The 27,692-nt window shown below is 41.9% G+C and overlaps 1 protein-coding gene across 7 annotated transcripts in view; it reads right to left on the minus strand.

The window, feature by feature from the left end:
• Positions 1-21,240, minus strand: part of reep2 (receptor accessory protein 2) — a 39,826-nt gene extending 18,586 nt beyond the window's left edge. The window contains exons 1-5 of one of the 7 annotated variants that reach the window (XM_062970133.1): positions 20,761-20,899; positions 20,001-20,073; positions 8,252-8,377; positions 4,648-4,724; positions 3,499-3,619 (exon numbers count right to left, since the gene is read on the minus strand). In XM_062970133.1, coding sequence (XP_062826203.1) covers positions 3,499-3,619; positions 4,648-4,715 — 189 coding nt within the window. In that variant the 5' untranslated portion in view covers positions 4,716-4,724; positions 8,252-8,377; positions 20,001-20,073; positions 20,761-20,899. The other 6 variants (XR_505764.3, XM_008105000.3, XM_062970131.1 and 3 more) reach the window with 6 other exon arrangements.
• Between the last annotated feature and the right edge of the window lie 6,452 nt (positions 21,241-27,692).

Raw genomic sequence — 27,692 nt, forward strand, 5'->3', positions numbered from 1 at the left:
AAATTCACTATTCATCTTCAACTTTAGTGATTTGCTGTTTGTTATAAGGATAAATGGAGTCCATCACAATAGTAAATGTTACTGATATTTGGCCAGCCACAGAGAAATTAGATGTGGTGTGTGCACTGATGCTTATTTTCACATAATGGTCTCTTTTCCACATAAAGTATGTTAACGAAGCAGAGAACCAATTTTTTCAGGAGAGTGAGTGCTGAAGCCTCTCTTCTCTTCTCCCTCTGTGCTCAGTTACTCCAGGCACTTTCTCCCAGCGTGGCTCTGATTCCAGATATGAACCAGGCTGGAGGAAAAGTGCCTGAAACCAGTAATCACACCAGCATGTATTTTTCGATCAGATGCAAGTGTCATTCTTACCCTAGCTTGTAATGAAACAGAGCAGACATGTCAACAAACATGGCTGCTCTTGTCACATATCTTTTGGATCGAAAACTGCAACATTTTGAGAAAATTTAACCAATTAACTGCCAGAGGAAGCCAAGGACTAATATTATTAATAATAGCCACCTCAGAATTCAACCCACTTTGTAACTACTGCCTTAAATGTGGGAAGGAATCTTGGTTGAGTGACCAAATAATATCAAATCTACCAGCATGTGATGGCCTTGCAGAAGACTGCCAATCTTTCTTTACCAGGTAAGAGAGGTGGATGAAACAGAGAGGAACCAAGCTGTCGAGCCAGGCATTCTATTATGTATCTTTGCATTTCATTTTTTCTGCCTAAGTGGAATATCTTACATTTGTCCTTGTTGAACTTCATTTTGTTAGTTTCGGCACATCTCTCTAATCTGTTAAGATTGTATTGGATTCTGTTCCTGTCTTCTGGAGTATTAGCTATCCCTCCCAATTTGGTGTCATCTGTAAACTTGATGATCATGCCATCTAGCACTTCATCTAAGTCATTAATAAAGATGTCGAACAGAACCAGGCCCAGGACGGAACCCTGCAGCTCTCCGCTCGTCACTTCTTCCCAGGATGAAGAAGACGCATTGGTGAGCATCCTTTGGGTTCGTTCACTTAGCCAATTACAGATCCACCTAACCATAGTATTGCCTAACCCACCTTTGACTAGTATGTTTGTCAGAATTTCATGGGGGACCTTGTCGAAGGCCTCCCACGTTTAGTTTGAAGCAGTTGGATTTGGTTAGTCTGCACTATACAGACTTATACAGACACATACATACATCAGTCAATTGGATTTCTTGGTTATATCGAGTGAGATGTCAAAAACTGGATGATTCTGGAGGCAGAAGGATGGATGAAAGTGATATCTATTTATTTACAACATTTACGATATTCATGATTACTCCTCTCTCTCTATGTACCTATAATGTTGCTGTGTTGAATTGGAACCCCTCAAAACCATATGCTCAATGGTCTGGAGATTTTATAGTGAAGAAGCTAGTAAGGGTCATTAACCCAACCTTTACTGGAACTCAATTTCTTCTATATATAGTCAATTCTATTTTGTATTTTTTTTGCATTGTAGTTATTTCACTGTTATATTTACTGTTCATTTAATAATCCATGAGCTGTCTATGGCACATATCTATGGGAAAGTAGCAGACAAATATGGATGATTATGATAAGATCAGATTCCAAAGACAAAAATGCAGGGCAATCTAAAGGAATAATAATTGCTGCTATGAACATTTGCACAACTCAATTTTAGCCCAATAAAGCACACACATGTATCAAAGCTTATTCCAGAAAATACAATCAATTTTTGAAAACTGATTTTTTACGCCTCTTCTATTCTTATGAGGTTTCATAGACATGTGACAATAATATTTATTTCTGGTATTCCACAAGTACAACAGAATGGAAAGTCAGTTAACGCTGTAGATGACTGTCTAAAGCAGTGGTTCTTAACCTGTGGGTCCCCAGATGTTTTGGCCTTCAACTTCCAGAAATCCTAACAGCTGGTAAACTGGCTGGGATTTCTGGGAGTTGTAGGCCAAAACACCTGGGGACCCACTGGTCTAAGGCCACACATAAATAACACGGGTTGGAATCATCAATTCCCATGCCTCAGAAACAAGAAACTATCCAGCTTTTTAAACATATTTAGGCCATGAAGGAATTAGTACCCAACTGCCAGGTGTGTGTATTTTGCCAAATAATGTCACACTTTTAAACACATATATGCTATTTATAACAAATGCAAGGAACATGTACCATACACTGATCTGTACCCAAATAATATTTTTTTAAAAGCTTAAAATTAGCAGCCCGCAGACAAAAGTGGGTAGCTTTTGGCTTGTGAACTGAAATACCATGAGAGAAAGGATTCAGTGTATTACATGAAATTTAAAATTATTGACACAGTGAATGTCATGGTACAACACATGGCCATTATGACAAAGACAATACAATTTGAGTATTCCTTATCTGAAATGCTTGGGACCAAAAGTATTTGGGATTTGGGATTTTTGGGGTTTTGTTGAATATCTGTATTTGCATTTATACAAGGTCTCTTGAAGATGGGACTCAAGATGAAATACAAAATTCATATATTTTTCAAAACCACAAAGCCTGAGTGTAGTTTTATACAGAATATTTTAAATCTATGCATGACACAAGGTTTTTATATTAAATCAAAAAGAAAAGAGGCCACTTATGTGGGTGATTTTGGAGTATTCTGGATTTGAGAATTCTGGATGAGGCATGCTCTATCTGCATAGCCAAAATATTTTCCCTATGAATTTCCAGATGTTCTCTGCATAAAATCCTAATCCTTTCTGGCACTGTGATGCCATATATCCTGGACTATTTGCCACTGTATAATCCAGAAATTCAATATGTTATGACAGTTTAGTTATTACAGTGGAATGGATCTTTTAAATTAAGTGAACCCAGTCTACCAATGTGTTGTTTGGTACCGATTTATTGTAGTTCAAGTGAGAGAAATTCAAGTAGTAGAAATTCAGTAGTCTAATGAACATGACTTTTCAGGAGGCTTAAAAGCAGCAGCATACCCTAGAAAGAATAAAAGGTCCCAACAAAAGAATATATATATCATGCCAGGATCCAAACTGCTTCAAAACTGAATGGAAAGCACATCTGAGTGCATGTAGGATCTGTTTTTAGTAAAGGAAAAATGATCTATTTGCCTTTCAGCCTGAAATACTGATCCAGGCAGAGTCCAACTTGGAGGTGTGTGTTTCAAGTAGGAGACAATATAAAGGGGGAGAAATGGGAAAGATCTGGTGTACATGCAGAATTCTGTGTATGGTCCTATGGATCATACACAGCTCCAGATGGAATTGTCAGCTCCAGATGAACACGATTAAAGTCAGAACGAACCCTCACAAGGTTGAAAATTAGGGATTTCCCCCTTGGCCTGCAAAAGTAAGAGTAGGCAACTATTCATTATGAGCAAGCACAACCATGACTAATATTAAAGATGTTTTCTGAAGCCTAACTAAATTGGACATCACTCAACTTTCAGGACTAAAAAACAGGGCAATCTAAAGGAAGTACCTTCTCCTTATTGGAGAGCGTTGGGTGAACAAACTTCCTGTAGAGAACGCTGGAGCCCTTGGTATAAGGGGAAAGCAGCCAGATCACAAATGCGATTTTCAACTCGAAATAAAAAGGAAACCTGAGAGAAATGGAAAAGCTGGAATCAAGCTGAGGTTAGAGACAGACAAAGGCTGACAGTCCAGATAGTAGCACAGATGAGATAAGCAAAGGAGAAAATGAAAACTATAGATGGGACAGAATCAATACAGCAAAGTTATAGCAGAGGCCATTCGTACACTTTCTGGGATGTTCTTTCCTGAAGATTTATTTCAAGTCTGCTCTACAGCTTTAATTAATCAATGTCCAGGGCCACCTCTAAGCTCTGCAAATATACAGTCTTAAACTCTGCAAACATTGTTTAATAATTCACCAGAGAGCCCTAAACTACCATAGGTCTGGGGAGTCATACACCACTTTGAATCCCACCCATGGGAGAAAAGCGGGATAAAAATAAATAAATAAATAATGCCAATATTGACACACCCCCCTTCCTGTGATCAGCAATATTCTCAACCCAGTATTTACACCAACCATTCAAGTTCTTCAGACAAATCAAAGTTGGAAGTTTAAACATGGCTACTGGTCATTTAATACAGGTACATTTGTAGGATTATGGCATCTTATCTTTTTTAATGCGTAGTCAGGACAAATCAGTCTTGACCATAGAGTTGACTGTTCGCCTACAATTGGGAAATTTTCAGTATTATTTTGTAAAGAGATAGAGAAACCCTTGCCATATTATTGTGCCAGAAGCTGTGGCAAAATTTAAAAAGTCAGCCAACATCCCTTCAGTATCCATTAAGTTATAGCTTTTTAAAGAATTAAGAAATGAGATTCTTGAAATTTGCACTTCAGACTTCATTTGTACATTTCTAGTTGTCAGGAAAAGCAGCAGAATACATTTTTATCAAAATCACCTAATATGAGTCATAGCAATTGAGTCTATATTCTAAAAGAAAATAGCACAAACAGTTCTCAAGGACAAGAAAGTTAAACACTTTACTGAATCCTCTCACAGCATTGCATTCTATTCTAAATGGGTAACTTAAAAAGAATGAATGCATCTAGCAGCTCCCTGCTTAGTTCCCAACATGGGGGAGGACTTACCAAGAAAGAATAATGTCTGTGAGTGTCTCTGCTGTGGTGAAGAAGGCAAACACAATCCAGTACATCATCCATTTGACCTGCAAAATAGCAATCAGAAGTTAGATGGACACTAGGACTTACCTTAAAAAAATTCTAGACCAATTCCAAACTCAATCATTTGAAGCAATTTGGTAGATAGTTCTACCCATGTCCAAATGTAGTAATTCGGAGGTTCAATCAGCAATTTGTCTTGCTCTTACTTCTAAGTTTAATAATGATTGGTAACAGAAACTTTAGCAAGTCTCAAAAGCAGAAATTCTGTATTGAGTATTTTTCCATGAAGAATTTTTTTGTCATTATCCATGACATTTCTCCTGACCTTAAATTTTATTATTAACTAGCTTGGGGACCCGGCGGTGCCCAGGTCATTTGAGAATATTATTTGTCTTTCAATGTTATGTATTCTGTTTGGAGTGGGTGAACTACAATTCCCAGGATCGTGGCTCAATCCTCCCCAAACCCTGCCAGTTTGAAAAGTTGGCCATTTTGGGCCTGTGTACCAAGTGTGGTCCAGATATGTTGTTGGCTGGTCATCGCCCAGCTGCAGTGCTCTCTGGATGGGGGTGAACAAATACAACTCCCAGAGTCCCGGGGCAAGTGTCCCGAAACATGTCAGCATCCACAGCAGGCAATATTCAGTCAGTGTGCAAAGTTTGGTCCAGATCCGTCATTGGCTGGGTTCAGTGGTCTTTGGATGCAGGTGAACTACAACTCCCAAAATAAAGGCCCCTTCCCACAAACACCTGCAATATATTCAGTTGGTCATGAGGCTTCTCTGTGCGAAGTGTGGTCCTGGTCCATTGTCAGTGGGGGTCACTGTTTCTCTGGATGCAGGTGAACTATAACTCCCTTTTCCCCAAACTTGTCCAATATGTTCTATTGGTTATGGGGACTCTGTGTGCCAAGTTTGGTCCTAGACCATCCCCGATGGGGTTCAAAGTGCTCATTCATTGCAGGTGAACTAGAAATCCCAGTACCTACTTCTCTCAAATGTCCAGGCCAATTCCCCTCCAAACCCACCAGTATTCAAATCATGGCAAGTTTGGTCCAGACCCATCATTGTTTGGGTTCATAGTGCATTCTCGGTGTAGGTGAACTACAACTCCTCTAAATTCTCCAGTAGGAGTCACAGTGCTCTGACTTGATACGGGGTGAACTACAACTTCCACCATGTGCAGTCAATCCCCAAACTCCTCCAGTAAGTTTAGCTGCAGCTTAGTTCTGCTCTGTTTGTTATGCAGTCAGATTTGAAAGGGAAGGGCAGTGGGCAGGGCCATGCAAATTCCACACCAATAGAGAACCCTGGGATGCCTGCCTGTGGTGGAAGAAAAAGCAAAATGTAGGATGAAATGGTCCCCAAATAAAAGAATTCCTTGGGTGGTGGGTTGTAGTGTTTGGGGAGGACATTGGCAGAGGTTGGGCTACATGTTCATGGCGCTTGCTGTAACCGCAATGTCAGTGCAAAGGTGTGACTTGCTGGCTTCTCAGCCCTGGGAACTGGAGCCTGTTTGTGGAGGCCGGAGGCTGGCTGTGTGAGCAGACACCCGTGCCATATACACACATACGGGTTTTCACTTTTATTATGGATTTAGATTAGATTAGATAGATTAGATTTAGATAGCATGATTACCACTCATGTTAATTCAAATGAATTGGATTGTTTGCATGACCCCTCAGTAAATAAATTGTATTGGTTTTTAATATCTGTAAAGCTCATGTCAACTGCCTCCTTTGCAATACAATAAATCAAGGAACTGGGCAAGTGCAACAGATTCTAAACTACTAACCACCCATTACCATATACAATAACCCATATGTGACATGAACTTTGTTCAACCAATTGTACAATAGGCATTTGGACATGCAAGTCATTGTTGTTACCATTGCTTGCTCTTTCTACCTTATGCAGATTCTTCCTGCTCCAAACAGTTGTTTATAGGGCTTTTCTGCCCTGGTAATTGTGATATTTGGGAGAATGTGCAAACCTCTCATTATGCTACAGAACACAGAACATAAAGTAAATGTTGTTGCTCGGCCAAAATACAAATTCTCAAGAACAAAGTGCTTATAGTGACCAAACCATATTTATAAAACATTATCCAGCTTCTACTGGAAACATCCAAATAGATATAGGATAAGCTGTTAATATCAGAGGACAACACTTGAAACAATCTAACTCAACTGATCATCAGACTGACAGACCACTGAAAAATTATCAGGACTGCTAGCAATTTTTGGAGTGGTGTTTCATGACGGGTGGTTTAAAGTTGCTGCTGTGAAAGAAGCTGCTCTTCAAAAGCCTCTTTCCAACAAGAAGTTTACAGTGCTACCACTGCTTGTTATTTTGCTGCAATGTAGTTTAATCTATATAGATAAAAATGTAATGTGCATTATATTATGGAGTAAACAACAAAATCACTGAACCAAATCACACCAAATCTGGCCACAAAAGACATAGTCATCCAAAATATGTCTTTCAAACAAACAAACACCAAGAAAAATAAAGTCCAAATTAGAGGAAGAAGAAGAACTGTTTTTTTCCCCCTTGCTGCCAGGTGGAAGGGTAGGCTTCGTCTCCTAGCAACCCCCTCAGCCAAGGGATAGGCAGGGTTCAGTTACGCCTCTTCCACACTGCCTATAAAATACAGATTGTCTGATTTGAACTGGATTATATGGCAGCGTAAACTCAAGGCCCTTCCACACACCTATATAACCCAGAATGCCAAAGCAGGATAATCCACAATATCTGCTTTGAACTGGATTATCTTGAGTCTACACTGCCATATAATCCAGTTCAGTGTGGATTTTATACAGCTGTGTAGAACGGGCCTCATATAATTCATTTCTAGGCAGATAATAAAAGATTATAAATATAATATATAATAAAGATTTGCATAAGAAGAAAACGGCCAGGCTTTGAGGCTGCAAGGCTATTTACTGTTATTTCACCTGGTCAACAAATGATTCCCATAAGCCACAGCAACGCGTGGTTGGGCACAGCTAGTATCATAATAAATATGTTTGTAGCTAAAATTACAATCCCTTTTCTCTAGTGTTAAACTAGTTATTGTACATAAGGAGCTAGCTCCCTCTGATTTCTACTAAGTGAAAATGCACCATGAAAAAAACTTTGCCTTTTAAATTGCTTTTCAACTTATGCAAAGAAGAGGCTGTTGAAAGGCAGCTTCTTTCGAAACAGCTACTTTAAACACCCAGTTATGAAACACCGCTGCAAGAAACTCTAGCAGTCTGATAAATTTTTCAGGAGTTTGTTAATCTAAAGATTGGTTATGCTAGACATGCTAACCTGGATGACAGTTTGGTATTGTTATCAAACCTGCAAGACAGTAACAAAAGAAGGAGATAATGACAATGATGATGAGAATAATAGGTAAAGGTAAAGGTTTCCCCTGATGGTAAGTCCAGTCATGTCTGACTCTGGGGGTTGGTGCTCATCTCCATTTCTAAGCTGAAGAACCTAGACACCTCCAAGGTTATGTGGCCGGCATGACTGCATGGAGCGCCGTTACCTTCCCGCTGGAGCGGTACCTATTGATCTACTCACATTGGCATGTTTTCGAACTGCTAGGTTGACAGAAGCTGGAGCTAACAGCGGCCGCTCACGCCACTCCTGGGGTTTGAACCTGGGACCTTTCGATCTGCAAGTTCAGCAGCTCAGTGCTTTAAGACACTTTGCCACCGGGTATAAGAATAATACAGTATAGTAAAACAGTTTTTTTACATATGAATAGCTTCATGACTAACACATTCCCTAAAAGCTGACAACAGTAAATTATTCAATGTGATGAAAACAAAAAGAAACACTAAAGATATCGAAAAAGAACTTTCTGAACTGGGTTTAAGCCAGCAGTCACTGATCAGGAAAGCAATTTTAAGGTTGCAGGAGATACCTCAAAAAGGAAAAAAGATTGATTTAGTGCAGGGATGGTACAAAAGTTGCACCCCACTGCTCTTTTCTATTATTGTCATCATTTTTATATAACACCATCAATGTGCATGCTGTGTTACAATTAAAAGAACAACAAAAAAGCTTCCTGCCCTCAGGCTTACAATCTAATTAAGGCATAATGGAAAGGGGGATGGCAATGTGGGAGGGGATTAACTCCAGCAGACACCACCTCTTCTTTCCTCCCTTCCTCCGAGTACAAGCTGGGATGGTCTGCTTCTGGGCATGAGAAAACTTTGCCTGTCTCTTCTCTCTTCCAACGCCAGGGCAGCGGAAGTTCAAATGGAGGAAGGTTTTAATCTGCTTCTGGACCTAGGCATAATAGAAATGTGACTGCCTCTTCTTCTCTCCTATGTCTCAGCAGAATCCCAGTCCTATCTGATACCCCTCTACTATGTGATCATGCTTGTACCCTGCTGAATGCTAGACAGGACACTTTAACAGGGAAATGGACTCATGTTAAATTAATACAACTACACTTTCTTGCCCATTGGACTGTTCCTGCTGGTGCACTTCCTAACAGAGTACACAGTTATGTCACATTATGCCTTTCCCTTGCGCAGCCAGGTTTCAGCTACACAAGCCAGGTCAGGTTGTTCTTCAGGGATTAACTCCTAAATCAGAATAGATTTAATCAGATTCCTTTCCCTAGTCACTGAACATTCAGCGACAGTGTTTTTTTAAACTCATTTGACAACGTTACTGCAGTTAGGAAGCAGTTAATTAATGTGTAAGTCAGCAGCTGTCTTCTCTACCTTTGCTTCCAGCAGTCAGCATCATCTGCTCCTCTGCCTTGGCTTATTACAAAAATTTGGAAGCTCCCAGAAACCATAGGGAAGTCTATGGTTGAGTAATAATAGGAAAAAGATGGGGACCTGCTTGGATCCCAGGGAACAGACTGACTCCATGCTAATGTAGTGGATGATGCCCTGACCTCAAGCCCTGATTATGATGCCAATTGCCTTTCTGCGTCTGCACACAAAATTATTACTTGTGCACTTTACTATTCCACTGAATGCAAATGGGGAGTTCCTTGGTACCCTTTGGTAATTAACAAGGGAATTTTATTTTTATTCTGTTAGATAGGAAGAGGGATAGAGCCCCTAGAGGCGCAGCTGGTTAAACCACTGAGCTGCTGAACTTGCTGACCAAAAGGTGGGCAGTTTGAATCCAGGGAGCGGGGTGAGCTTCCGCTGTTAGCCCCAGCGTCAGCTAACCTAACAGTTCGAAAACATGCAAATGTGAGTAGATCAATAGGTACCGCTCCAGTGGGAAGGTAACGGCGCTCCATGTAGTCACGCTGGCCCCATGACCTTGGAAGCATCTACAGACAACGCTGGCTCTTCATCTTAGAAATGGAGATGAGCATCAACTCCCAGAGTCGGACACAACTAGACTTATGTGAGGGGAAAAGAGGGATAGCAATTGCGGGAACAGGGACTACCTCATAGACTGTGTTAGGTTCACAAACCAGAATATTCCCTTGCCTAAAGTAGAGAATGCATAGGAGCTATCATGTCAACTGTCTGAGTAAGACTTTAAGGCAGTGGTTCTCAACCTGTGAGTCCCCAGATGTTTTTGGCCTACAATTCCCAGAAATCCCAGCCAATTTACCAGCAGTTAGGATTTCTGGGAGTTGAAGGCCAAAAACATCTGGACCCCAGGTTGAGAAACATTGCTTTAAGGGCTCAACGCACCCACTGCCAAAAACAGTTAATCAATCAATTATTGTAAAATTGAAAATCATCTGGATCTGTTAGCATTTGAGGACACCAAGTTCCTATGAGTTTACGAGAATTTCCTCCTGTACAAATAGACGCAGTTCGGTCATACCTTTCTATCAACTGGCACCTTTCAAAGCCATACTTATCATAATTTTTTGAGAATAAGAAGAAACTACAGGCATTTTCAGAATGTAAAATGGTTATTTTGCAGACTCACAGAATTCCCTAGCCACATAGACCAAAAACGTAATGTTTACTGACTGAGCGTTATGCTACTCACTACTTCCTTTGTTGTCTCTCAATGATTTCAAGCATTAAGGAGCCACATCCTAGAGTGAGGTGGGGAACAACTGTAACTCTGGGAGTAATCCCAAAGATGGAATAAAATCCCCGCTAAGTAATTTTTCTTTCACACAACTAGGCAACTTTGCCTAACTCCAGGCTGGTCTACTGAATGGAAAGAGGGCACAATTGCTAGCAACCATGCTTTTCTTCCTCTCCAGTTCAAATTCCTTGATGTTCTAAGTCAAGGCTTCTTAATTTTTTTCACTTTTGACCCCTTTCTGTCCAAGAAATTTTTACGTGACCCCTGATATATCTTATATATATAAAAGAGTGATGGCATCACGGCGATGGACAAAACAACAAATCTACAGCCCCCCCAAACTCGAAAATTGGCAACGCAATCCATCATCCCCGCCTCCAGTAAGATACAACAAATTTACACATAAAACACTATCACAACACCAAAAAATGCCAAAACTAGGTACGCATGCGCAAAAACACCATGCTTCAAACCTTTATGGCGCTCGCGCGGCTCCAGTAAGATACAACACATTTATATGACAAACACAATCACAGGGCCACAAACGGCCAAAAACTGCAACAGGCGATATGCGCCTGCGCGCACCCCCCATCCCTTCCCGCGCGCGCACACACACACCTCGCCTCAGAGCTGAAGGAAGGAAGGCAGGAAGGCCGATTCCTTGCTGGGCGCGGGATGGAGGAGGCCGCGCTGGGAGGCGTGCGGGCCTCACGTCGCTCTCTGCCCTCTCCCCCTCAATGTCCTCCCCCCTCAGGGCCCATGGAGGGCCCCGGTTGCCGTTCAGGCCCCCTCCTCCCGCCCCTCTCCCCTCCCCCCAATGCGAGGAAGGCCCCGCGGAGCCCCCCCCCCCCGCCTCACCCTCTCTCCTCCTCCTCCCTTCTCGGTTCTTCTCGGAGGTCTTCAAGCTCTTCAAGGTGAGGCGGGAAGAGGAGGGCACGGCCCTCGAGCAGGCCTGGACCTCCTCTCGAGTTGTTTGGGGCGCCAACCCCCGCCCTTCCCGGCCTCAGGGCCCTTCCTTTTCCCCCTCACCCGGTTAAACGGCTGATGGGGAAAAGGAAAGAGCCTCAGGCCAGGAAGGGTGGAAGTTGGCGCCCAAAACAAGTCAAGGGAAGGCCCAAGTTGGCCCAGGCTGAGCTTCCCCCTTTTCTGTTGTTGTTATTGTTGTTGTTGTTCTCACCCACAAATTACAACCCCTCCAATGCCTCAGAAGCCCCCCTTTTTCCCCTCTCAAACCCTATCGCCCTCACCTTTCCCTTCCCTGTAATAATTATTAATATAATAACTGATCATCAGTTAAGAATGTAATAATCACCAATAATAATACTAATTTATTATTAGTATAATACTGATAATCATTCGAGAACATAATAATTCATAATAATAGTCAGTTCTTATTATTATAACACTGACAATCATTCAACAATGTATTAACAAATCGTAATAATAGAAAATTATTATTATAGTAATAATCATTCACAAATTAATAATTATTATTATAACATTGATAATCATTCAACAATATAATAACAACTAATAATAAGTAGTTATTATTTGTATCACAATGATAATCATTCAAGACTATAATAATTATTATTGTTATAACAGAAGGCGCCTCATATAATCCACTTCTAAACAAATAATATCACATTATAAATATACACTAGAATCTCACTTATCCAACATAAACAAGCCGGCAGAACGTTGCATAAATAAATATGTTGGATAATAAGAAGGGATTCAGGAAAACCAATTACACATCGAATTAGGTCATCATTATACAAATTAAACACCAAAACATCATGTTATACAACAAATTTGACACAAAAAGTAGTTCCATGCGCAGTAATGCTATTGTAGTAATTACTGTATTTGCAAATTTACCACCAAAATATCACAATACATTAAAAACACTCACTCCAAAAACATTGACTATTAAAAGGCAGACTCCATTGCATAATCCAGAACATTGCATAAACGAATGTTGGGTGAGATTCTACTGTAATATGAAATAATTACTGTGGTACAATAATACACAACAATATCATCTCAGGACAGTAAATAAAGATCAACACTCTAAAAACACAGCTATTCCATCCAGGAAACAATCAGGGCCATCTAACACTTCCCACCAAAGGATTCCCCCTTCACACAGGAAACCACCCACGCTTTGAACCTACAAGGCCATTCCGTACTCATCACTCTCTCATCTCAGCACAGTAAATAAACAACAACAGTCTGAAAACACACAAATTCCATCCAAGAAACAATCACACCCAGCTAACACCTCCCACCAAACGATTCTCCCCCCCAGGCATGGAAGCAGCCAGGCTTTGAAGGTACAAGGCCATTCCGTACTCTGGGGCCAATTTGCAATATATTAATATATATAATAATACAATACATATATAATACAATACATTGTATATACATATAATACTGCTAATAATATTATAATACACTACAATATAATACTAATAACAAAACAAAACAATATATATATATATATATATATATATATATATATATATATATATTACTACTAATATTGTGAAATAGTCGTATATGTTATAGCGTAATATCCTATCATATGTCTTTAATGTAATAAATGAATAAATAATACTGTATAATTTTTGTTGACGGTCACAACAAAAATAAAACCCAATGTAGATTGACCAACATCACTAAAAAAAAGCCACAGCAACGCGTGGCCGGGCACAGCTAGTGGGTATATAAAATGAGTATAAAAAATAAAGCATTTACTTATAACAAATTAGCATTTGCAAGCCTCACTAACAGGCTGATTTCCCTTTTTTATGAAGTACAGCTGAAGCATCTTTTGCAACGTACACTGTAAACACTGCACAACAAATGTCTAAAAATTCCATTACATGATGTTCAGAAGACTTTTACTATTGCCAAATTTTTCAGGACCTCAATACTGAGTTAAGAGAACCCATTTGGGACCGGGCCCCCCAGTTTGAGAAGTAGTGTTCTAAGGTTGTTTATTTGTTGTCACTTCCTACTCTTTGTGACCTCATGGATCAGCCCATGCCAGAGCTTGCTGTCAGCCGTGGCCACCCCCAGCTCCTTCAAGGTCAAGCCAGTCACTTCAAGGATACCATCCATCCATCTTGCCCTTGGTCGGCCCCTCTTCCTTTTCCCTTCCATCTTCCCCAGTATCATTCTCTTCTCTAAGCTTTCCTGTCTTCTCATTATGTGGCCAAAGTACTTCATCTTTGCCTCTAATATCCTTTCCTCCAGTGAGCAGTCGGGCTTTATTTCCTGGAGTATGGACTGGTTGGATCTTCTTGTGATCCAAGGCACTCTCAGAATTTTCTTCCAACACCACAGTTCAAAAGCATCTATCTGCCTTCGCTCAGCCTTCCTTATGGTCTCACATCCATAGGTTACTATGTGGAATACCACTGTTTTAACTATATGGACCTTCGTTGCCAGTGTGATGTCTCTACTCGTCACTATTTTATCAAGGTTGGTCATTGCTCTCCTCCCAAGAAGTAAACGTCTTCTGATTTCCTGGCTGCAGTCTGCATCTACAGTAATCTTTGCACCTAGAAACACAAAATTTGTCACCGCCTTCACGTTTTCTCCCTCTATTTGCCAGTTATCAATCATTATGGTTGCCATAATCTTGGTTTTCTTGATGTTTAACTGCAACCCAGCTATTGCACTTTCCTCTTTCACTTTGGTGATAAGGCTCCTGAGCTCCTCCTCACTTTCAGCCTTCAGAATGGTATCATCTCCATATCTAAGGTTAATGTTTCTTCCAACAATTTTAACTCCAGCCTTCGCTTCAACAAGCCCTGCATGTTGCATGATGTGTTCTGCGTACAAGTTGAATAGGTAGGGTGAAAGTATACAGACCTGCCATACTCCTTTCCCAATCTTGAAACAGTCTGCTGTTCTGTGGTCTGTTCTTACTGTTGCTATTTGGTTGTTATACAGCTTTCTCCGGAGACAGACAAGGTGACTTGGTATCCCCATACTACCAAGAACTTGCCACAATTTATTATGATCCACACAGTCAAAGGCTTTAGAATAGTCAATAAATCAGAAATAGATGTTTTTTCTGAAACTCCCTAGCTTCCTCCATTATCCAGCAGATACTGGCAATTTGGTATCTCGGTTCTCTGCCATTTCTAAATCAAGCTTGTACATCTGGCAACTCTCGCTTCATGTATTGCTGGAGTCTGCCTTGCATGATCTTGAGCATTACCTTCCTGGCATGTGAAATAAGTGTCACTGTACGAAATTTGAGCATTCTTTAGCGCTTCCCTTTTTTGGTATGGGGATATAAATTGATTTTTCCAATCTGATGGCCATTCTTGTGTTTTCCATATTTGCTGACATTTGGCATGTTCTAAGTAACTGGGAGAAATATAATGCTTAGAACCATTGTCAGTTCAGCAATGGTTCTTAATGTTTTTTGAGTCACAATCTTCTTTGAGAATCTGATAGAAACTATATCCCCTCACATAAACACTATTTTCAAAGTAACAGAGAGGAAAACTCCTACCTTTTTGTCATTTGCTGCCACTTCAAAGATCTTTGCACAGATTAAAAGTCCCTGTGCTACAACAATAATAGAAAAAGACCTGCGACAAATCTGACCTAAACTTTTAACATGCCCTCTGCCACCACCACACATGTACATTATCATCTAACTGAGTTGTTTCAAGTTATGAAGAGTATATTACATTCTGTACTCCAAAGTGATGAAGTGTTTGGAAATTTCAGCTATAGCTAGAGTCTAATCTCCTATGTATATTACGGACTATATAGCATCAGTTGCAAGTCAAATACTGAATGCTGGTTCTTTTCTATAAAACCCTACAATGTTTAGTGTCACAACATCTGAAATCTTCCCTGCATTTATTATTTTATTTATTTACTGTATTTATATCCCGTCCGTCTCACCCCGAAGTGGACTCAGGGTGGCTCACAAAAAAAAGACACAGTTGAATGCCACATATACATACATAAGGTAAAAATAACACATATACATTAAAACCAATAATTAAAACATCATAGTCTGAAAACCAATTACTTAAAAAGCCACGCAGTCTATAGAAAACTTCTAATCATCTATGATCTTTATTCAAAACTCTTTTGTATATTCTAAACTGATGGTTTAAGTATTGGAGCTTCAACCATGAAGCTCATTGGGCGACCTTGGACAAGTCACGTTCTCTCAGGAGAAGGCAACTGCAAATTTCTTCTTAAGAAATCTTGCCAATATAACTATCTGAGAGGGTCACCTTCGATTGAAAACAGAGTCACACAACGCCTAAAATATGTCATTTTAAGCTGTCTGTGGAACATGACTTTTTCTGTTGCAGCGTCCTGATGGTACAAACATATCTCCACAATGCTGCATTACAGAAATAAATTCACTTTAACTTCTTCAAGAGGGTAAGAGGCTCTTACAAGTTCACCTCTTTCCAGTAAGTTGAACCAGTTATCCTGAGGTTCTTTACTAATTGACATGTTTGCAATTTTTTCTGATCTGGATATCATAGCTGAAATCAAACACCTCAGTTATAATATTTGGTTGGATGTATTTAAAATGTTCACACCTATATATTCAGGAAGCCCAAAACAGTCCAAGTTACCATTGCCCCACTTGACTCATTTCCAATATTACTGATTTTAAGTAGGATGTATTGTTATATCCATTACAAGAAATTACCGCATTTTAGAAAAACACTACTGCTGAATTACCCAACCCCGGGAAGTAATGTAGGGCAAGAAACCTTGCTTTTCTAGCCAAAATCACAGAGCAATCATAAATTAATCTGGTAAACTAAATGAAGGCTCAATTCTCATCTGATATGCTTGACCCTCAAAGTATTTTTTCAGAAGCTTTGAGGAAACCAAAAACACATGAAAGTAGCCCTCGTACACCATTTATCACTATCCACTAAGAGGTATGCCGCTTCCAAATACTTAGCTCACGTCTTACTGAAATATACATGGAAGCTAGTTCTAATTTTTAAATCCATCAGCAGTTTACAGGCATCAGCAACACTAAAGTCAGTGATCATACAAACTTCTTGAGGCAAGAAAATTTCATGTTTATTAGGTAAATACCTGTCTTTAACGTGGAATACACGTAAAACTAATGAAAAGAAGAGGCAGGCCAAGTTCCACTATGCCCAGGCCCAGAAGCAGATTATATGCTGTCTCTTCATCCCAACTGACACTGTCCTGTCCTCAAATAGGCAGAAGAGGCAGACCCAGTAACCAACATGCACAAAAGCAGCCGAAATACACTTTTTTCCTTGTGAGTCATGTCTTATTTAGTTTGAAAACCTGAGGGCAGGAAATTGTCAAATTAATGATTTGTAAGTCACTCTGAGAGCCTTTGTGCCTGAAGAGCGGGATATAAATACTCTAATAAATACAATAAATAAATAGTGGGTTGCTAGAATCGATGTGAATCATTTTACACTTCAACTGAATGTTGCTGTTTTATTGCAGATTCTCCAGATTCATTTCAACCATCAGGTTGGTTTATTTCTGAGATTCATGACTGAAACTGCCTTCTCGCCCAAGTGGGTAACCTATGCCAGAAGAAGAGATAAAGTGAACATTTTTAATCCTCCAAGCCCTCACTACAGCTTTCAGTATCACCAACTGTAATATCTCTCTGGATAAGCTTTGAGAACTGAACAGTTGGATTTGGCTTTTATTTACTTCTAAATTTCATAGATACGCTTATATTGTTCTTCCAATGCATTTAAAATGGTGTATGTGATTATCTCCCCTTCTTACACAGCCCCATAACAGAAATGAGACAGGGTGAGTGGTCCAAGGACACCCAGTGAACTCGGCGGATATTTAAAAATTGATCGTCCAAGCCCCAGTCCAACAATGTAGCCTTTACCTGACCACATTTCAAAAGGTGGGATCGGGAAACGACAATTTTCCCTTATGGGAAATTCTTGAGCAAAAAGGCTAAAAATTCTATTTTGTCTCCCAAGTTTCTAAGTTAACAGAACAGAATCACAGAATTAAGCCATTAAGAGATTTAGAGCATAGGGTCATCAAAATTTCATGACACCTAGTTCTATTTCTCCTTTTCATTGGAGCACAGAAGAAGCACACATATCTGACTGACCATTTGAGGTCACTAAGTGAGGCCAAATGAACTGACACTCAAGATGGAGATGGGTAAATATATACATTCTATATACAGATTCCTCAATGAAAATTACTAGCCGCTTTTTATATCTGTGCAGCAGACTAAATTTTCATGTAGTAGTGGTAGGAGCATTTTTCACCTGTCACTGCAGGGAATCTTTCTATATAATGAAGACCACACCATGATTTTGCATTCTATGGTACCCAGTCAATGGGAAAGGTGTAACACAGGACAACTCAGAACCTTCAGCTGGCTCAAATGTGGCAGCTAGCTAAACTGAACAGTTAAACTGAATTCTGAAATTACTGTTCTATGAATAATGATATTAATGATATCCATATTGATCTGAATCCATTATAATACTACTTCATTTTCAGTCCCATCTCTATAAATATATGTTGTATTGATCCTTCTGCCTTTGGTCTATTTTTGTGTATTTATTTGATGCATTTGTATCATTTTGTTGTATTTAAACACAACTTTTGTTATGTAACTGTTGTAAGCTCACTGCATAAACATAATGGACAGTAGAACAGGACAGTCACACTACACAAATACATCAATTTAAACATACAAAGTCTGAGCATCTCTCCCTAAACATACACTTGCATTCCCCAATGAAATTTAGAAACGGAAGCTTTTTTTCATATTCTCCAACTTTCTAGGCCAGGTTGGTCAGTAATAGCATAAGGGTTTCTTTAGGAGTGGCACTTTTAATTAAGGAGCCCTCCCTGAATACAGTGTTCCCTCATTTATCGCTGGGGTTAGGTTCCAGGACCACCCGCAATAAGTGAAAATCCTCAAAGTAGGGACACTATATTTTAATAGTTGTACATTATTTTAGTAGTTATGCACTATTTTAAGTTTTTATCAACCAACTGTGTGTTGATAAATCGCCTCCTTCTCCTCCCATTGCCGCTTGGGCTCCTTTTCTCTCCCTTTGGCTTCTCCTTCCTCCCTTCCTTAGGCTGTAAATTGTAATTTTTATGATCTATAATTGGGTTTTAAAGTTTATAGAAAAACCGCGAAACAGCGAATCCGCGAAAAGTGAACTGCGAAGTAGTGAGAGAACCCTGTATTTGCCACAGCTTCATTAAAGCGTCCCGTCAAAAGCCTTAAAATATTCTTTCAGTAGTGATGGCTAAAAATTGCCTCACATTTAGAAATATAAAAAAGAAGAAAATGAGATTTCAAAATGCAGGATTTTTTTCATAATGACTTTCATTTTATACCCTGTCACCGACATTTTGAGTATAAAATGGCCCAGTATTTTCAACAGCAACACCAGAGCATCCAGAGTCTCTAGAAAACAGCAACAGAAGAAAAAAATTGTGTTTTCACAAACAATATCAAAGTCTTCCATGCTTTATGCAAACATATGCATTTCTTAAGGTAAAAAAAATCCCGTTACAAGGTTAATTGAAGTGTGCAAGAAGATATTGTGATTTAAGTGATCAGAAACATATTCCTGATGTTTTGGAGTAGGAGTAACACTTACAGCAAAAAGCCTGGCATAAACCATGACTTGTGTGGTTTCTTCTAACCCTGTGATACTAGGGAAGGCAGCTGAAGCAGTGACATCACCAAAGATATGTAAAATGATAAAGCAAGACTGGGTTGCTGTGAATTTTCTGAGCTGTATGGCAATGTTCCAGAAGCACTCTCTCCTGATGTTTCACCTGCATCTACAGCAGGCATCTTCAGAGGTTGTATAGATGCAGGTGAAACATCAGGAGAGAATGCTTCTGGAACATGGCCATACAGCTCAGAGAACTCACAGCAACCTAGTGATTCTGGCCATGAAAGCCTTCAACAACACATAAAGAAAGCCTGTTTTCACAATTGAATAAAAAAGCCTAAGAAGCTCCTCATGAATGTTCATATATGATCATTTGGTGCTTAAGTCTGCAGCAGAACTCAAATTAACTCAAGTGAGCCTTTCAGTTCTGTTTCACATTATATCCACAAACAACACACACATTGTTCAAATACCCTTAGCAATGCAGAGGAGCATCCTGGCATACATTCCCAATTGTCTGCCACTAAACCTAGCAGTGGGGAGACAAGTGAAGGATAGTTATGGGAAATAGGACGGCCTTTAAAGCAGCAGAGAGGTGGCCATCGCTTCACACTTACGTATTCCTTCACATTTTTCGTCTTCACCGCTTTGTAGGAAGAATAGGCAGGGTACAAGGTGCCAAAAACCAGCCTGGAAGAAGGAGGGCACAATAAGGGGAAGCAGGGACATTCCATTGAATTCTTTATTTATGCAGGTTTCTAGCGAATGGTGGCTTAAGGCACACCAATTCCTGGGGTGTGTCTAGACCAGGCCTGAGCAAACATGGGCCCTCCAGGGGTTTGGACTCCAACTCCCACCATTCCTAACAGCCTCAGGCCCTTTCCTTTTCACCCTCAACCGCTGCCTGAGGCTGTTAGGAATGGTGGCAGTTTAAGTCCAAAACCCCTGAAGGGCCGGTATTAGCCCATGGAAAGGCCAAGGAAAGGGCTGAGGGTGAAAAGGAATGGGCCTGAGGCTGTTAGAAATGGTGGGAGCTGAAGTCTAAAATACCTGGAGGGCCCCAAGTTCACCCAGGCCTGGTCTAGACTACAGAATGAATGCGGTCTGGCATCACTTGAACCCCCCCTCCCCCCCATGGTTCAATGCTATGGCATCCTGGGGTTTGTAGTTTAGTGGGGGTGATATTTGTGTTTTTGGCAGAGAAGGCGGGAGACCAAGACCGTGCCAAACTACAACTGCCAGGATTCCATGGCATTGAGTCAAAGCGGTGGCCTGAATTCCACAGGGCAGGTGCATCACCCCTGGTGCCTCCCTGGCGTGCGGCCCACCAGCCACCAGCCCTGGGGCTCCTGAGGCCTTGGCGGCCACCTTCCCCACCTTCCTCGCCCTCGAGGGCCGCCCAGAGAGACCCAACCAACGCCTCAGGATAAACCTAAGCGCTCTGTTTGGTCGCCCCGAGGGTCCACTGCAGCCCTTCACCCCTGAGGCCTAGGAGAGAGAGGGACCCCCGCCCTCCGTCCCCCATCTCCACCGCGTCGCCTAGCAACGGGGAGGGAAGGCCTTCCCAGCGCGCGCGCCCTCTCTCCCTCCTCGCTTACACCACCAGCCGAGAGATGATCCAGGAAACCATGGCGAGGCCGCCGAGGAGGGGAGGAGGGAGGGAGGGAGGGAGGGAGGGAAGGGGCAGCCGGGGCTCAGCAGCTCCGGCGAAGAAAGGGAGGCAGGGGCAGGCAGGCAGGCAGGCAGGCACTGGGAGACCGGGAGAGAGGGCGCTCTTAAAGGACAGGTTTCCTGCAGCAACCGCAGCCCCTCCCAGGCTCCTTAAAGGGGAGGAGCTGCTGGAGAGTCGGAGGGAAAGGTCCACCCCTGATGCCGCCGCTCTCCGCAAGGCGGGTGACTCTCTCTCTCCCTCCCCCCCCCCCCCCCCCGCGCGGGAGGTTGGAAGGAAAACTACCCTAAATTAGAGCAGGGCACAGCATACAAAAAGTTAAGCATTCAGCTCATTGGGTTGCGGTAAGTTTTCCGGGCTGTGTGGCCATGTTCCTGAAGCATTCTCTTCTGACGTTTCGCCTCCATCTATAGCAGGCATTCTCGGAGGTCATGAGGTCTGTTGTGTTGGCCCCATTTTAGGAGGCAACCCCTGGCAGTGAGACCAGGGAGATGTCTGTTGGCAGAAACCCAGGCAAGTGATTCGCCTGAGCTGCCCATTTTAGTGAGTTCCTGCTATGGCGAGCATTCAGATTAGGCCCAATTGAAATTAGCCAGCAAGCAAGGAGAGAAGGTGATTTTCAACCAAGGAAGGTTTTATTATCTGCAGATAAGATGCTAGCTAGTGATACATTCACAAAGTAGATAGCATACAGAATACAGTTTCACAGCTCTTTTTATACACAAGTTGGCAGGCTGCAGCCAAGCTTCAAATTCTGACCAATCGCACAGAGGGGTTTGGCTCACATGCCAGCATGGGCTGGGACATGGGGTGATTAAGTGTCCATGAATGGGGTTCCTTTTACTGAACAGGAAAAATAACAAAGTGATTGCGGGCATTTTCTGGCCCTACCCAGGAATGCTATTGTCTTATGAGATGAACATGGCATGGCCCCTTAATAGGGCTGGCGGTTCCAGACCCCAGAGAAACAAAACATCATATATTAATACAATCATGCAAAAATGACAGAGGATGGGTTTGGCTGTAGACATGCAGATTCCTTCTGATGCAAGAGGTCCCATTCATCAATGGTGCAGGTGGTGAAATTGGTTCTTCCCCAGAGGGCAGGAAGAGGTGCTTGCCCTGCCCGAGTAAGTTATTGTGTTGCAATATCCAGGTAAAGTCCAAGAAATGGGTGAGGCTGGAAATTGATGAGGAAATTCCCGGCTTGGTTTCTTTCCCCCAGGCAATGCAGTTGTGTGGGATGCAAGACATCTTTGGGTTCAGAAACAAGGTTTCCCCCAAAGGGAAGGAATGGGGATCTCAGGAGCATAAAACATAAGGTTAACACAACATATAGGCGAAATAGGAACACATAAGAACAAACATGGAGCATTTTGGGCAAATTATATACACAAGAGACATAGTTTTCCAAAGTACCTTTAATAAGCCAGGCTTCCCAGAGGAAAAAGGGGAAGGAAGGCAGGCAGAGTGGAAGAAAAGGAGAAAAGGGGGGGGGGGGGGAGTGAGGTAGGAAGAAAAAGGGAAAGGAAGGAAAAGAGGGAGGAAAGGAGAAAGGAAGGAAAGGAGGGGGAAGGAGGAATAAAAGGTTGGCAGTCAGGATACTAACTGGTGCTGGTTATAGGGAGCATACAATGCCCTTATTGAAACAGCTCTACTGGCTTCTGATAAACTGCTGGGCCCAATTCAAGGTTCAGGTATTAACCTATAAAGCCCTAAACAGCTCGGGCCCTGCCTATCCCCGTGATCGCATCTCCCCCTATGAACCGATATGGGCCTTGAGATTGGTCAGGGAAGCTCTTCTCTTGCTCCCACCTCTGTCCCAAGTATGGTTGGAGGGACGACAGATCGGGCCTTCCCAGCAGCGGCCCCCCAGCTCTGGAATGCACTATCCCCTACCTTACCCACCTTTCGTAAAGATCTGAAGACCTGGTGGTTTCGGCAGGTTTTTGAGAAAACTACTCTGTATACCTCCGACCTACGGCACTGGAACATGTTATGTAAGATTAATTAATCCCCGATTGGATTGTTACGATATTGGCCAATGATCCCTGTCCTCTTGACCTTGATTGGTTGTAATTGTTATTTATTGTCTATTTTAATTGTATAGCTGTATTTTTTAATATTCTCAATTTTTGACTATGTAATGTATGTTGTTTTGATTGAAAACCGCCCTGAGTCCCCTCGGGGAGATGGGGCGGTATATAAACAAAGTTTTATTATTATTGTTATTATTTTATGTAAAAAGAGAGAGAAAAGGAGACTTCAGTAAGTGGGGACCTGGCCCAGGTAAACTAGACATCCCAAAGACCCAGGGCTGGTTCTCATGCAACAGTTGGAAACTAGTCAAGTGGGATTTATATATCTGTGGGATGTCCAGGGTGGGAGAAAGAACTCTTGTCTGCCTGAAGCAGGTGTGAATGGTTCAATTGGCCACCTTGATTAGCACTGAATAGCCTTTCAGCTTCAAGGTCTGGCCGTTTACTGCCTGGGGGAACGTGGCCATACAGCCCGGAAAACTCACAGCAACCCAGTGATTCCGGCCATGAAAGCCATGGACAACACATTCAGCTCATTAGCCAGCGGAGCATATGGTGCTCTGTGGTGTGTCATGTATGGTGGTTGGGGATGTCAGGCCTAGCAGTTGGTGATGGAAGAGGTTAATGTAAGTCTTAGTTCTACAGGGCTGAGTAATCTGGAAGTAGGAGTTACAGGTGGAAGCAAGTAAGGGTGGAGGCATGTAAGGGATAGGTTGTAGTTGGGTTGCACTGGATATAAGGAGCTAGCCTGGAGAATGATCTTTGAGAGAAAAGTATTTCTTCTACTTTGGCTGTGGATGCTGCTGGTTTTCCCCCCAGGCTTGTTGATTTTCGGTATCTTGACCTGTCTCCTGAACTCTTGGAATCCTGGAACCTGGAGCCATTGACTACTATAGACCAAGTATGGGCAAACTTCGGCCCTACCAGCTGTTAGGAATTGTGGGAGTTGGAATTCAAAAGACCCAGAGGGCCCAAGTTTTCCCATGCCTGGTATAGACTCTTGATCCTTGGACTTTACTCATTAAATTCTCGGCGTTTGATAATTGGACTGGATCTTTTTTGACTACGGTGTCTTCTTGTACCTGCATCAGCAATTTTGTTTGGATTCTTTGGCTGATTGCTTTCTTTATGTTTTACATTGAGACTTTGAAAACAGCCAGACAGTACATGCTGCTTTAATTAAACAGTTTGACACAAGCTGGGTGTTTGCTTTGGTTCACCTCTGCCTGCATACCAACAGAGCCCTGGCTTTGTGACATGATGTGACTGTAAAGAATTCAGAGCTTAGGCAGGCAAAGATGCAGCGTCTAATCTTAAAAAATCACAAAAGCTTTATTTACAGTTATAAAGAATAACCGCATTCTTAAATAAATAAAAAACTGAGTCTAAGCTACTCCAACACCCATCTCTTCTAAGATTTCAAACAGAGGGAAAAACACCAAGCACTACATCTCTGCACAGCACATGCACTCCATGCTAAGATGTAAGAAACAGAAGCATGATTTTAAAAAGGCTTGCAGTAGAAAAGTATCAATTCTACACAACCAATCAGAATGAGAGCAGAAACAGAGGAGAGAATAAATAATTTTTTAAAAGTGAAATACTCAAGGCGCAAATGCAAACAGTGCCAACAAAGAAAAAAAATAAGACAAGTGTGAAGAAGCCAGAATAGATGTCCAAAGAACTTCTAACTGGGCTAAGACTCAAAAGAGACATGCACAAGAAGTGGAAAAGGGGAGAAATCACCAAAGAAGAATTCAAACGTATAGTATAACTCCTGTAGGGAAAAGGTTTGCAAGGCTACAGTGCAAAATGAGCTCAGGCTTGCCAGGGACATTAAAAACAACAAAAAAGGCTTTTTTGTTTACGTTGGTAGAAAAAGGAAGAACAAGGAGGCAATAGGGCCTCTGCGAGGAGAAGATGGGGTGATGGTGTCAGGGGACAGGGAAAAGGCAGAGCTACTTAATGCCTTCTTTGCCTCAGTCTTCTCACAAAAAGAAAGCTGTCTTCAACCTCAGCAACATGGAATGGATGAAGGATTAGGGGAAATCCAACCCGAAACAGGGAAACAAGTTGTCCAGGAACACCTGGCCTCTCTAAACGAATTCAAGTCCCCAGGGCCAGATCAACTACATCCAAGAGTATTGAAGGAACTAGCTGTTATTTCAGAACCACTGGAAATCATATTTGAGAGTTCTTGGAGAACGGGAGAAGTCCCAGCAGATTGGAGGAGGGCTAATGTGGTCCCTATCTTCAAGAAGGGAAAAAAGAACGACCCAAACAATTGCCGTTTGGTCAGCCTCACGTCGATACCAGGCAAGATTCTGGAAAAGATTATTAAGGAAGTGGTCTGCAAACACTTAGAAACAAATGCGGTCATTGCTAATAGCCAACACGGATTTACCAAAAACAAGTCATGCCAGACTAATCTGATCTCTTTTTTCGATAGAGTTATGAGTTGGGTCGATACAGGGAATGCTGTGGATGTAGCGTACCTGGATTTCAGTAAGGCCTTTGACAAAATCCCCCACAATCTTTTGGCAAACAAACTAGTAAAATGTGGGCTAGACAAAACTATGGTTAGGTGGATCTGTAATTGGCTAAGCGGACGAACCCAAAGGGTGCTCACCAATGCGTCGTCTTCATCTTGGAAAGAAGTCACGAGTGGAGTGCCGCAGGGTTCCGTCCTGGGCCCGGTTCTGTTCGACATCTTTATTAACGACTTAGACGAAGGGTTAGAAGGCACAATCATCAAGTTTGCAGACGACACTAAACTAGGAGGGATAGCTAACACTCTAGAAGACAGGAGCAGAATTCAAAAAGATCTTAACAGACTAGAGAGATGGGCCGAAACTAACAAAATTAAGTTCAACAGGGACAAATGCAAGATACAGAATGGGGGACGCCTGGCTCGACAGCAGTACGTGTGAAAAAGATCTTGGAGTCCTCGTGGACAACAAGTTAAACACGAGCCAACAATGTGATGTGGCTGCTAAAAAAGCCAACGGGATTCTTGCCTGCATAAATAGGGGTATAGCATCTAGATCCAGGGAAGTCACCTTCGAGTGAGAAGGGCAGGATAGAAATGATGGAAATAAAAAAAAAAAATAAGTCATGCTACCCCTCAATTCTGCCTTGGTCAGACCACACCTGGAATACTGTGTCCAATTCTGGGCACCGCAATTGAAGGGAGATGTTGACAAGCTGGAAAGTGTCCAGAGGAGGGCAACTAAAATGATCAAAGGTCTGGAGAACAAGCCCTATGAGGAGTGGCTTAAAGAACTGGGCATATTCAGCCTGCAGAAGAGAAGGCTGAGAGGAGACATGATAGCCATGTACAAATATATGAAGTCAAAGGGAGGAGGGAGCAAGTTTGTTTTCTGCTGCTCTGCAGACTAGGACGTGGAACAATGGCTTCAAACTACAGGAAAGGAAATTCCACCTGAACATCAGGAAGAACTTCCTCACTGTGAGAGCTGTTCTGCAGTGGAACTCTGTCCCCCAGACTGTGGTGGAGGCTCCTTTTTTGGAGGCTTTTAAGCAGAGGCTGGATGGCCATCTGTCGAGGGTGCTTTGAATGCGATTTCCTGCTTCTTGCAGGGGGTTGGACTGGATGGCCCATGAGGTCTCTTCCAACTCTACTATTCTATGATTCTCAACTGTCATACAGGAGACACGGGGGAAGGGAAACCCTTAGTCTATTCTAAGCTAACTAAATGTTCCTAATTGAGGACTTGAGACTTGGGCAGTGTGGGGTTAAATTCCAACACGCAGGACTGGCGCCAGTGGGGGAGGTTGGAAGGGAGAGATCCCCCAAGGGCCACCCAGCCCGACTCGATCATTCCGCCATGCAGGGAAACCCAATCTAAGCACCCCCAGCAGATAGCCATCCCGCTTTTGCTTCAAAATTCCAAGAGAAAGGGGCTCTGCTACACTCTGAGGCAGCAGTATTCTTCCATTGCCAAACAGTTCTTACTGACAGGAAGATATTATTGAAGGGGCAAAGACGCAAAAAGTACTCCTTTTTAATCCAAAGTCAAAAGCAGGAGCCCCCTTCCTGTGGAGAGGGCGTGGAAGGACACCACGAAAGTTGGATCTTCAAACTGCAAAAAGATGTTTATTGCGTGGCCATAGCAGTAACAACAAAAATGCATACAGGGATGCAAACAAAGGTTTTGTCACAACCTGAAATGGGTTGCAAGGCCTCCATTCAGGGTTTCAATCAGGTCGCCCTTCTTTCAGATTATTCTTGACTAACAGCATTACACTGCCACTGAGCACATTGTCTTCGTGGATTGTTATTTATTACATTGGATGATACTTTATTATACTCGTATTGAGTGGTAGTGAGTGCCCCAAGTTGCTATTTATTAAGAGTTTTTATATTTCTGCAGATATTAAGGTTTCACCCGTCTGCTGATCCCTACTTCTGACACATGAAATTTTACTATATAAGAGTAAGTTGCAGAATGATACCATCATTTTATAGAATTTATACTTCAATGTCAAGTTCAAGGGCTGTTTTTTTTTTTTACAAAGTTGTGGCTCTTTGGGCAAATGCTGAATAATTTGTCCTTGCAGTCACTTTGAGCTTGATACCC

The sequence above is a fragment of the Anolis carolinensis genome, chromosome 2, assembly GCF_035594765.1.
Source record: "Anolis carolinensis isolate JA03-04 chromosome 2, rAnoCar3.1.pri, whole genome shotgun sequence".
In the NCBI taxonomy this organism is placed as follows: Eukaryota; Metazoa; Chordata; class Lepidosauria; order Squamata; family Dactyloidae; genus Anolis; species Anolis carolinensis.